The 13,580-nt window shown below is 33.5% G+C and overlaps 1 protein-coding gene across 1 annotated transcript in view; it reads left to right on the top strand.

The window, feature by feature from the left end:
• The window catches only part of LOC106763618 (putative leucine-rich repeat receptor-like serine/threonine-protein kinase At2g04300), a 9,134-nt gene extending 7,108 nt beyond the window's left edge, over positions 1 to 2,026 (top strand). Inside the window, exon 11 of the mRNA XM_014647787.1 lies at positions 1,609 to 2,026. Coding sequence (XP_014503273.1) covers positions 1,609 to 2,026 — 418 coding nt within the window. The remainder of the gene's footprint in view (positions 1 to 1,608) is intronic.
• The last annotated feature ends 11,554 nt before the right edge of the window (positions 2,027 to 13,580 follow it).

Raw genomic sequence — 13,580 nt, 5'->3', positions numbered from 1 at the left:
GGGGGGGGGCTAACGTAAATAAATGATCGGTGACATTTTCGTAAATAAGTTGGTCATATAGACGTTGGTTAGGAGGGGCTCTGACGTCTACAATAATATAGACGTCGAGGCCCCTACTAACTAATGTCTATATGTTTGACAGGTAGGTGAAAAGTCATTTCTTTCCGCCATATAGACGTCGATTAGGAAGGGCACCGACGTCAATAATATTATAGACATTGGTGCCTCTCCTAACCGACGTCTATATGTCTGATAGATAGGTAAAAAGTCATTTTTTTCCGCCATCTAGACGTTTGATCCCGTCACCTTGACGTCTATATGCTATTATAGATGTCGACTCCCCTTACAACCGACGTCTATATATACCATGTATATTAATTTTTAAATCGAATAGACGTCACATTAGTGAGGTCCCCGACGAATATTCGATAATAGATGTCGGTCTCTGGGGCAACTGACATCTTATTTCCTGTTAACTAAGACATTACGAACCAACATTTATGTATACTTCATCATCTTCCATCGCCTTTTTTCTTTGCGGCTTTGCATTTCCATGTGAGTTTTATCTCTTTTGAACCGTTTAAACTTACTTTTACTTCGATTAGAGTAGTCTTTGTTGTATTATCTTTTGTTTGAACTGATTAAAATGAGTTTTCGTTGTATTTTGGTGCAGTTTTTCTCGTGGCTTTGGGTAGCATAGTGTACCTTCTCCCTTTGTTAGTTTCCTCGTAAGAAAAGCTTGCGTCTTTTGGATATCTTATGGCATTTCAACCTAAAGCTGAACCTGGGTCCTTGCCTAGTTTTCATGTCACCGTATTCTTTTTCTTTGGTGGTTGGAATAGAACTAGGCAACGACCCAGGTTCAGTTTTGGGTTGAAATGCCATAAGAGATCCAAAAGACGCAACTTTTTCTTACGAAGAAACTAGCAAAGGAAGGAGGTGTTACTACGTTACCCAGAGACACGAGCAAAACTACAATAAAACACAACGAAAACTTAGTAGACATTGGTTAATGCCATGTCCGACGTCTATAGTGTCCTTAGATGTCGGCTTATGTCATGCCCGACGTCTTGGTAGTGCCCTTAGACGTCGGTTAGTGCCATGTCCGACGTCTTTATAGGCATCGGACATGTCATTTAACCGACGTCTATAACGACTTCGGAACTGCAGTGTCCGACGTCCCATTAACGTCACCCATAAAGACGTTGGGTCGGGATGTGATGTTAAAAACCCAAAATAACAAACGTCTAAAGCCCTTTCTACACTAGTAGTTAAATATTGTTGTTATTTTTGTTATATGGTGAAATATCATTACATAACTCAGCAAATGTTTAACCTTGTTTCATTTGGCAGACTAAATCCACTCATTCATGAAATTGAAAAATTAAATTAATTTTAAATTTTGAAAAATAATTAATTTTAATTTTTAATAAAGAGTAAAGAAAAAATATATATTTAATCCATAATTTTAAAGATTATATAATTTTGGTTTCGGTGATATATTCCTTTTCTTTGATTTGTCTCCTAATAAACATTTTTTTCATGGTAATCATTGTGATTAAGCACTAATTAAAACCTTGTGTTTAACTTCTTGGTATATTTTCACAGGTTTCACTCCTCGGGTACCCTTAATAAAAGAAGTGACGTTTACAGTTTTGGAGTAATTTTGTTAGAGCTAATTACAGGTCAACCAGCAATAAGAGGAACTCCTGATAAACCTAGTCACATACATACTTGGGTTAAACAAAAACTTGAAGCTGGAGACATTCAAGCAATAGTTGATCCAAGATTAGAAGGAAATTACCATGTTGCTTCAGCTTGGAAATTTTTGGATATAGCCATGTCTTGCCTTCCTGATATTGCCATCCAAAGGCCTGACATAAGCCATGTAACCTCAGAACTAAAGGATTGTTTGCATTTGGAAGCATCCCTTCAAAGGACTGTGAGCAACAACAGGGATTCATTCCTCATGGATTCTGTGCTTATTGATTTCAATGAATCTGATATATCTCCAAATCCTAGGTAGGATTTGTCCCCACCTAAATTTGCTCAATATAAATGGATTTACTTCAGAAAATAAATTGTCGCTGTGCTTGGTTTTTACTATATTTATTGTACCTTGTTTTCGGTAAGGATGCATATTAATTGTAATTTTTATTTTCATTTTCATTGATTCATATATTTGTATATTTATGCTTCAACAATTTTTTACCGTTTTTATAATGACATTTTATACATGCTTTTTGTGTTCCATTTAATAGAAGAGAAATATAAAGTAAAGAAAAATAAAAAACTACGAAGATCTTAAATGAGAATTTAACTTGTCATAGGTTAGTTTTACAAGAAAAAGAGCTTAAATTAGAGCCCTTGCAATTTTCTTTTGGGTAATGATACTTTGACAACCAAAAATTGACAAATTTTTGACACCATCAAATGTCATCTCGCTATTGGTCCAAGTGGAAAAAATTTTAAAAACTTGAAAATGACATGGAAATGGAGAGCAGATGGAGTTGTTAGGGTTTTCATTTGACGGACTTCATTTTGGGTTTCAAAAATTGAAAGCTCCTTTGCTCTGGAGAAGTCGAGAGAACGTTTTCCCACCTATAGACCCCCTTTCGCACAACCAGTCATTCATCCACTTTGCATCGTTTATTGGACCTCCATCGTTCACTAGACCCTTGTCTGCCACCGTTCTACCGTTTCAAAGCACCAAGTCGTTTTGCCGTTCTACCGTTTCGTCGTTTTACGGTTTAGTACATTGGGGTTTGAATCCTTTTATCTTTTCCTTCAAAAGATCTTACCATGTTTTAAAAATTTGTTGTTTGAACTTGTTTATTGGCCTGCGCAGGAGTGTGAATTCTTAATATCAGTTTGGGTACCCTATTGTACAAAAAATGGCAATGGTTTTGTGAATATTTTAGGGTTTTAGTTGTGCAGGTCTTAATTGTGCTACATTGATGATATCTGCTGCAAGCATAATGATGTTGTGCTACATTTGTTCGTGAGAAAAAAAATGTTAAAATTCAGAGGAGACCCCTTGAGTTGTCCATCTTAGCAACAAATTTGACTGATGAGAAAAAGAACGATTTCAATGGAAAAACATGCAGGAGGAATTATGATGTTGGTAAAGAAGATACTAGTAGAAAGTTATATGGCAGTTGTAGTTATTGTTTTAGATCTCCATAGAACCTAGAAATAAGTTATTTCTAAGTTCTGATTGATTTCTGTTTTATGTGCAGTAAGAATGTATAATAATGTTGGGATGCCACCCGAGGGGCCTCCACTACATCCTTAACCTCCAACGAGCTCACAACCTAATTTGTTTGGGAATGCATTTAATGTTGTTGGATGAGGACTTATTCGAGGTGGATTGGGTGCATATGGAGAAAAAATATTAGGATCAAGTTCTGAATACGTCCAAAGAAATGTATGTATTTAATTTGACATGGTAATTCGTGGTTGGCAAAATTATATCTGATTTCTTGTTTGTCTCTCATATTAGCTTTTTGTATGTTTAGTTTCTTTCTTGTTTTGCATCTTCTTCCTTGCATCTAAATTATGTGTGGAAAACTGCTTTTTCTTAGAAAACATATATACCTATTGAGTACCGTGTTTCTATGTTGTTTGGTATATCATTTGAGCAATGCTTATCTGCTGATAAGAAACAATGCTTGCTTGTTGATGATAAAAAACAATTATACCATACAACTTAGCATCTTAATATTTTGCATTTACTTTTTAATCTTGTCATAGTAAATTTAAATGTTGTGCATTATTGCAATTCACTTTTGAATCTATTTCATATATGACAAGTGCTTTCACTTCAGCAATGCTCACATTTAAATTAAGTCGAGTTCCTTTGATTTTGGAGAAAAACCTAATTCTGTTGACATAATTTTTGTATCTTTAGTTAGCATATTAGCTTAATTATATAGATATTATATGGAGTTGTGGATTCAAAGTATTTTTTTAAAATATTTTTATCTGCTCAACTATAGATAAGCCGATATTTCTCCGATCCCCAATACTACTTTCAAGTGAATGATCACTATGTTAAGAACAAATTAAAGGTTATTTTGTTGCCATTCCTGCACCGGGTATATAGTGCTGAATTTGTTCCATGTTCATATGCTTTCTAGTTTGTCATAGTATTTTAAACATGTTGTATTTGCTGTGGGCCGGTTTAGTCCTGAAGCTTTGAACTGGTTATTTATCAAGGGATTGGTTGGCTGGTTTAATAAAATCAAAGGGATTGGTTGGCTGGTTTAGGCGAGGAAGTCGTAGGCGGAAAGGATGCAACGAAAATCAAAGAAGATTTGAAAATGAAAGAAATAAAATATTGAAAAGCACAAAAAAGGAGACATGTTTAACATGTTAAACTTTCTTCTCATTGATTAAGAGAATTGTGAAGAAACTTATAATCAATTATGTTTTAAATATAATCGATTATGTGTAAATATTAAAGCTTTTCTCAAACCTGTACTAGCTAACATTATTAGATTACACAATGATTATGATTCTACAGTTTGCAAAAACATATCATGAGAATGTATTATTAGTATTTCATTTTCAAGAGTTAAACTTGATACATTTATGAATAAAAATCTAGATAGATTATTGGCATGAAATTGAATTCTGATGTTGATCATCCAAATTTTGAGCATAACTTAGATTGTTGGTGTTAACTTCTGATGTGATCATAACTGTAAATTTGACAGGGTTACGAAATAGCTTTGGTTGCTTGTGGTTGGAGGCATACAATATGTGTTTCATCTTCTGATGGATTATACCACTTAATTTTGAATTTATGAAGTCATATATGGACGATGTTTCAATATTTTATATAAATATAATTTATTTAATGATCAAATCAGTGGATTTATTTCATCAAAAATAAATTTTAGTGAAATATCACAACTTATAAATTTTACCAAAATAATTTAGTGGGATGTTATTTGATTTAATAATTACCAAAATTGTAAAGTAAAAATAATTATTAAATTTGGTTAAGATACGAAAAGCTTCGACTATTCTTCTTCAAATTTGTTTAAAATTCCTTAAGGGAATATTTGCTGACAAGGAAAAAAAATAATTTAATTACTTTCAAAAGCATTTAAGAGGTAATGTGGAAAGTTTAGGAAATAAATTATAAAATTAAATATTCATTAACTATTTGTTTGATTTTTTTTAAATCCAATCATCAATTAGTTACAAAATTACAAATATGTAGGAATACAAGTAGAATCTTCGTACAATTCGTACAATTTAGAAGAAGGTTTAATATTCCAAAAACAAATATATTAAGCTCATTGTGCAAAGTGGGAGCAAACGCCAAATAAGTGGGGAGTTCAGGCAAAGTTTCTGCATGCAGAAGTCAACTGTGAAAATGACATTGATTTCTAAGTGCACTATTTTTTTTAAGACTTATTGGACATACAAGTGATGTTCAGGCATTGATTATCACATTTTATCAAACTCCATGACCAATGAACCATTGTTTGTAAAACTCATTGAGCAGAAACAACATTAGGAGCAAATGCCAAATAAGTGGGGAGTTCAGGCAAAGTTTTTGCACATAGGTGTCAAGTGTGAAAATGACATTGATTTTTAAGTGAAACATTTTTTTAAGACTTATTGGACATACATGTGATCTTGAGGCATTGATTATCACATTTATATCGAACTCCATCGCCAATGAACCATTCTTTGTAAAACTCATTATGTAGAAACAATAGTGGGAGCAAAGACCAAATAACTGAGAGTTCAGACAAAGTTTCTGCACACATGGTTCAATTGTGAAAATGACATTGACTTTTAAGTGAACCATTTTTTTTAAGACTTATTGGACATACAAGTGATCTTTAGGCATTGATTATCACATTTATATCGAACTTCATTGTTAAGGAACTATTCTTTGTAAAACTCATTGTTTGTGCAGAAACACCACTGAGAGCAAAGGCCAAATAAGTGGGAAGTTCAAGCAAAGTTTCTGCACACAGGAGTCAACTGTGAAAATGACATTGGTTTTTAAGTGAACCATTTTTTTTAAGACTTATTAGACATACAAGTGATGTTCAGGCATTGATTATCACATTTATATCGAACTCCGTGGCCAAGGAACCATTGTTTGTAAAACTCATTGTGCAAAAACAACATTGGGAGCAAAGGCCAAATAAGTGGAGAGTTCAGGCAAAGCTTTTGCACATAGGGGTCAACTGTGAAAATGACATTGATTTTTAGGTGAACCATTTTTTTAAGACTTATTGGACATTCAAGTGATCTTCAGGCATTGATTATCACATTTATATCAAACGTCATCTCCAATGAACCATTCTTTGTAAAACTCATTGTGCATAAACAATAGTGGGAGCAAAGGCCAAATAAGTGGAGAGTTTAGACAATGTTTCTGCACATAGGGGTCAATTGTGAAAATGACATTGATTTTTAAGTGAACCATTTCTTTTAAGACTTATTGGACAAACAAGTGATGTTCAGGTATTGATTATTGGACAAGCACATTAACTTACTATTTGATAAACTAGAGGTATAATCCTTAAACGTATGTATATATATACACCTACGAAAGAACAACGTTTGAAAATTATGTTCTATGTACAAATCTATAAGAAAATCCAAGGGAACACGTAATTTTTCAAAAAGGTACATAATTGGCACTCATTTTTCTGATGCAGCATATGGAATGTCATTCTTGTTTCCTAGCACAATAAATGGAACATTTGTCAATGATTCGTCCACATAAATGCAAGGTATTAAGCTCATTCTTTCATTATGTGAATCAATATTTGAAAGGGAGGGTGTAGAACTCTTCATTTCGGCTATCTCCTTTAAATGTTTTGGACTTAGCCCACCATGGCATTCTCCTATCTTTGGCACTGCCCTTGTAGTCAAGAGTGTTGTCCAAAAATATAGCAACAATCAATGCAACCGTTGGAGAAGAAAAAAATATAGTATTAAGGAAACCATTGAACTGCAAAACCATAAAAACAATGACATGTTAGTTTTGTACTTAACTAATATAACTAGGGATATAATACAATGAAATCACCCTTCCGCCAAAGTTTCTCCATCAACCCATGTTTTAATCCTTGGCTAATCATTTTAACCCATTTACAACTTATTATTATTATTATTGTCATAACAACATAAATTACCATGTCATTCTTATTTTACTTTCTATTCTTACAAAATCTAAATAAATTGCAAACAAAACATCCATCTGCTTCATAAATTATAACACCATAATTACTATTCTTTTTTCCTTTTAAACCTTGACAGGATACCCCTCTTTATATTCATCACCATCATGGAAACCACTAAATTCAAGTTTCCTTTACCCAAATTACTCTAGACTTTAATATTTATAAAACTGATTCAAACCCAACCCATAAATGTATACTAATCCAAATATCTATCATACCATAATTCCGGTTAATTTCAATTTTGCAAAATTACTATAAGGAATCTGACCACTGCTTCAAGGTTCCCATCATAAATTTTCTATCTTGATATTTATATCATTTATATACAAACATACCTTCAAACTTCAACTCTATTTCAGAATGCACATAAAACTCAAACATTCCAATTCCTCAACACAATTATATCTCTAAACTTAACATTCCAAACCAATCTTTTTACATATTACCTTTTTCTACTTCATCGTCCAACCTATTTTAACATATAACCATGTATATCAAAATTAAGATTTTAACGCCTAGCTTAACAAGAGTTTATCATATAACCAGCATAGCAAAAATAAAGATTTTAATGTATAGAAAACCTAATCACGCATAATAGAATAAAATGTATCTCCCTATTCTCTTTTTCAAATTATAACTCGTGGTTATTACAATCCAATAACATCACTAGAACAAATACTCTCAACTGAATAAATACCCTCATACCATAATTTATCCAATATCAATCACACAACAAAATTTTTAGAATTAAGAGACATCAAACTCAACAATCCAAAACAGAATCAAAAGCTAAAAAAAGTGTATCTCCCTATACACGGTTCAAAACTTCTCCCAATAAAACCCTTGAATCAAATCGAACACATAATTTTTCATTAATGAAAACGAAAAGACTAAGCTAATTATTGAAAGCGCCATAACACATTGTCGGCAGACACTATACAATCGATTTCGTGTTTCCATAAAAATCCTATATCTTCCCATCAATAATCGACCCAAAAACACAAACTTTCTAGACGGCCAAAATCCAATCTTTCACCAATATCACCCACACAAAGTTCATGCCCGAAACAAACTCCAAAAGAAGAGAAAATAAATCAAGTTTCTTTTACAAGTATTAAAATTGAAAAATAAAAAATGAATAAAAAAGGATCGAATAGAAACTAAATTTGAAGAGAAGAGGGAGAATACATGCCCGAGAAAGAATGTTTTGAGCAAGGGCAAGAATATGCATCTGTAGGATCTCCCATCCAAATCAACAAGAAAACCCTTCCCGTGTTAACCTCACTCTCTCATAACCCACACAACACAAACCACCAACGATAACAACAAAATAGTCTCTGCAGAACAACCCAAACGCACAATCGAATGACAAAACGACGTTGGTGCTTTGAAATGGTGGAACAGTGGCGAACAAGGATCTAGTGAATGACGAAGGTCCAATAAACGATGCAAAGTGGATGAATGACTGGTTGTGCGAAAGGGGGTCTTGGGTGGGAGAACGTTCTCTCAACTTCTCCAGCGCAAACGAGCTTTCAATTTTTGAAACCCAAAATGAAGCCCGCCAAATGAAAACCCTAGCAACTCCATCCCCTCTCTATTTCCACGTCATTTTCAAGTTTTTAAAATTTTTTCCACTTGGACCAATAACAAAATGACACGTGGTGGTGCCAAAAGTTTGTCATTTTTTGGATGTCAAAGTATCATTACCTTTTTCTTTTATATGATAATTTGAATTTGAATATGAAAATTGAATAATTATTAAAAAGCAGAAAAAAGGTTAAAAAATGAAAAAAAAAATTGAAATATGGAGCAAAAATTGAGACAAACTTAATTAAAATGAAAAAATATCGTATGCTGCACTAATAAACAATAGTTAATTAAAAATCCAAATCAAGGATTTAAAAGAATTGAACTAAAACTTACAGTAATATGTAAAAATGTAAAAAGGGGAAATGAAATGTTTGGAAACAAACAATATCAATTTTGGAAACCAATTAGAACCTTCGACCAGTAAGCCGAAGAAGCAGAAATAGAAATACAACCTATAAATTTACAACGAATTAGAAAAAAATATTTTTAAGAATAGTTTTTCAGTATTATACAGATTGAAATAAAGTAAACAATTTTTGTTAATATTAAATAGATGAAGTTTAATAGTGCTTTGAGATACTTTGGTGCAACAATTAGATCCTTAGTTGCTAAAACATAGTTAATATCTCATAGACGTCTCTGATTTGAATTGGAGACGAAGTTGTCATTCCTGATAAGGGGTTTTGGTTCAAAGCGTGAAGAATGAAATTTGAAGTCTTGTTCCTATATAAGTTGGGATTTCTGCATTTGGGCCTTATTCTAACATTAATCAGAAAAGGAAGTGTTATTAAAGAAGGGGTTTTTTCATGCATCCCAAGTTCTTTTTCTTGCACCAATCATTTTCTTCTTTGTGCAACCTCGTTGTGTCTCCTTCTCAGCTTCTCCCTTTTGTTTAGGAATGACAAAACGGATCGATTTGATCCGTTTTAATATGATATGTCATTCATTTACCAAAAGCGAACTAGATTAGATTAGTTCCTAACTTGAAAACGAGATGCAACATGGAACTCATCCTACAATAGGACCGGTTGCGCGCTAGTTATGTTGGGTTTTCTTGAGAATCGTGATGCTTGAACGCTGACCTATACTATAAAGTCCAATATCTAGAGTTTTATTTTTATGTTTTTAGGAAAAAGCTTTCCTAAATTATCGATATAGACAAATTTTTGGTCAATTACATATATAGGAAAGTCATGTAGCCCCACATTCCTTCAAATGAAGAAGTTGTGCAGGAGGTGCATGACTTCTGCCCGGACACATTGTAAAAATTGAAATCATGCACCCCCACATGTTTTCAATGCCTGGTAATTGATTACGAGCACCTGTAATCGATTACACAGTCTTAAAGTCGTGTAAGGGATTCACGACTTCACTAGTAACCGATTACATCACAACAATAATCAATTATCAGTGCTAAAATTTAAATAGAAGGATCTGGTAATCAATTATAGTGTTATTCTAATCGATTATCAGAGGAAAAAAAAGGCTTAAAACTAAGTTAAAACATGAATTACATTCATGGTAATTTGATATACCAAAGGGATTTATGCATAAAAAAGTTGTCATGTTTTCTTTATCTTATCATAAATTAGATCATTTGTTTGTTAAAGTAGAAAATAAGATGTAATATAAAGAAAAAATATAGTTTATTAATATTAAAAAATTATTAATACAAAGATGTAAGAATTATTGACGATATGGCCATGTCCTCCTATGATGACCTTCGTTGTGGCAATAAGAACATTTTTTGGGTTTATCCGAGGTTGACTGATCCATCTTATTATGAATTCTAATAGTAGTTGGTCTTCCTGATGTCTTACGTCGCATTTCTTTATTTGGTATGAAGTTTGGACCAGTATGCACAAACCAATAATCTTCATTTTGGAGGGGTTGAAATTGTACTTTATACGTCTTGTGAAGAGTGTAAACCAAATCGAAATATTGGACTAGTGGTATATGTAAATATGCACAAATGTTAATGCATGATGACACCATTCGTTTAGCTTAACATTATACGAAATTAAATGTGGGCGACATTGGTGGGGTGTTAAGATTTCCTAAAAGTCAAATTCAGAATTTTCTCGATCATACAAATGCAAATTGTTATTGATTTTTCCGAATAATGTCAATAATTTCTTCTAAATATTTATAGCCTGCTTGTAACATATATTGTGCTTTTAAGCCTTGTTCAACAAACCATGATTGTGTCCTCTCAAAAGTTGTTTTTATTAAAGCACAAATATGTAATGAACATGCTCCCTTTAGCACATAGTTCATGCACTCAACAATATTTGTGATCATATGTTTATATCTTCTGCTTGCATCAAAAGTCTGAGACTATTTCTTTTGTGAAATTATTTCTATCCAAGCTACTTGTTAGGGGAATTGGTCTCTCATTGCGGTAAGTTTTGTTGTCAGAATGAGTTGCTTCACCTCGTAAGATGTAAGAACATAATAAAATTAAAATTAGAAGACTTCAGTGTATGAAATTTAAAAAGTAATTTGGTAGTAAAAATTAGTTAATTAGTACCCAAGTTTATGAATTGTCGCCTGAGTTCCCGATTTTTAAATTTGTTATTGAAGTTGGAGGCTAGATGACATATGCAATAAATAGAGTTTATATCATCCGCTTCCCAACTAACTTTTTCCGATCTTAAGGTTGATAAGTGATAACGGTGATTCTTACCATTATCAATAGTTGATGAAGGTTGAAAAACAATTATTTTCATGTGTCAATTTGGACCGAATTACGCCCTTTACTACTCGGAATGAGCTTAGAATCAAGCAAAACTCAATAAATGAGCACACCTACTGATGGGTGTTGAAAGGTAGTGCACTTACTGACAAGGGCTAAACAGGTTTGGGTCAGGCTCGTGACGTTAAACAAACGCTACTAGGAGGTAACCTAGAATTTCTTCTTACACTTTTGCATTTTAAATTCTTAGAATAGGTTGAATTTTTATTTTGGTATGTACTCTTGGCTTTACTACTTGTTCTGAAAATGTTTGACTGACTGATGTGCATGATGGATCTAATTGATGATTATTCGATGTGGATGAGAATTGAGTTGCAATGCATGTTGATCTTCTACGAAATAGATGTGTGATGAATTATGACTGTGGCTTTGATGCTAAGCAGGATGCATGACTGAATTTTGTGTAAGAAAGCATGTGTGTGAGATTTTGAGCTCTAGAGTTTTTATTGTTGTATGCATTGTTCACAGGAAAACATGAATGATATTGCCTTAATCTTGATGATTGGTTGGATTGCTTGTAAATGTCATATGATCAAGGCCATTTTTGAGACACCTTCTCTAGTCAAATTTTCACCCAAAGTGCTTGGAAATATTATACCCTTTTTGAACCTTAGCTTTAAACAGTATGTGAACCCTTGTTTTGAAATTATTTACCTTGAGTAGGGATGAGCTTAATTGCATGTGATGAAAAGGTTCAAGTTTGGGATTGTATGGGGGAAAATTGAAAAAGCAAGTGAAAAAAATTGAGCTCAAATGTTGTGAAAAGAAAAATTCATGAGAAAAAGAAAAGAAAAGAAGAAAAGCANGAAGAAGAGCTCAATGCAAAAGAAAAAAAAAGGGAAAAAGTTAGGAATGAGAGAGATTGGTGAGGAAGAGAGTTGTGCTTAAATATTGAATATTATGATAGCTCTCTTGACTCAAGGACTTTGCATTCCAGAAAAACCAATTCTTCTTATTAGCCTAACCTCATTACAAGCCTTGGAAAAGTCCTTTTGATGGCATTTGCATGTAAATATGTTGATTGTTTGAGATGAATGGCAATTTTGTTTCATGTGACTTGCGAATAATAGAGAGTTGGAGTGTTACCCTAAACACTTGAGTGATTGAGTGAAACACTTGCTTGATATGAACTGTTAATTTTCATAAGTGAATTTTTTGCTTAGTGGATTGATCATTCATAATGTTTAACATCTGTTGTGCAATCTCTAGATTGAAAGCATGCATGCATCTTATTTTGGATTTCACTGAGGATATTGAATTGAGTAGTTTTGTCATGTACTTTGGCATTGTTGAAACATTGGATGGAAGAGGATAAAGCCAAGTTTTGTTTTGTGTGTTGTTTTTTTTTTTTGTTTTGCTTGAGGACAAGCAAAATTCTAAGTTTGGGGTGTTGATGAAGGTTGAAGAACAGTTATTTTCATGTGTCAATTTGGACCAAATTACGCCCTTTACTACTTGGAATGAGCTGAGAATCAAGCAAAACTCAATAAATGAGTCGATAGAGAGTCAAAAGCGGTTTTTAGCGATATTATGCTTGTTTTGCATTGTTTTGTAGCTATTTTGAAGAAAGTGAAGAATGAAGTTGAAGATACAGGTCGTAAATTCAAGAAAAGAGCAGAAAAATGAAGATTTGAAGAGTCGACGCACCGCCCGGCAGCACACTTAAAACCGCCGGGCGGCCCAGGGCGAGGAGTAGGCATGGCGATTGACGCTGGGTGGTTATGAGGGAAATCGCCGGGCGGTGACGATTGCTGCTGGGTGGTTCTGAGGCTTTTGCCAAATCGTCGGGCGGCACACTTAAACCGTCGGGCGGTGGTTCGTTGGGCCTGTGCCTGTTTTCTGATGCGCTCCTCACCTATAAATACCCCTATTGCGAGTTCAGAGTTATTCTATTGACAGAGGAGAACAACCAGACCTAATTTTGCTCTCTAGAGAGGATCTCTTGGATGCTTAGGCTCCTTTTCATCTTTTCTAGGGTTTGCTTTTCCATTCTTCTTCCATTTTTCATCTAGTTT

Source organism: Vigna radiata, chromosome 6 (assembly GCF_000741045.1).
Source record: "Vigna radiata var. radiata cultivar VC1973A chromosome 6, Vradiata_ver6, whole genome shotgun sequence".
Classification (NCBI taxonomy): domain Eukaryota; kingdom Viridiplantae; phylum Streptophyta; class Magnoliopsida; order Fabales; family Fabaceae; genus Vigna; species Vigna radiata.
The sequence above is the reverse complement of the archived record's forward strand: the minus strand, read 5'-3'. Positions and strand labels throughout refer to the sequence as shown.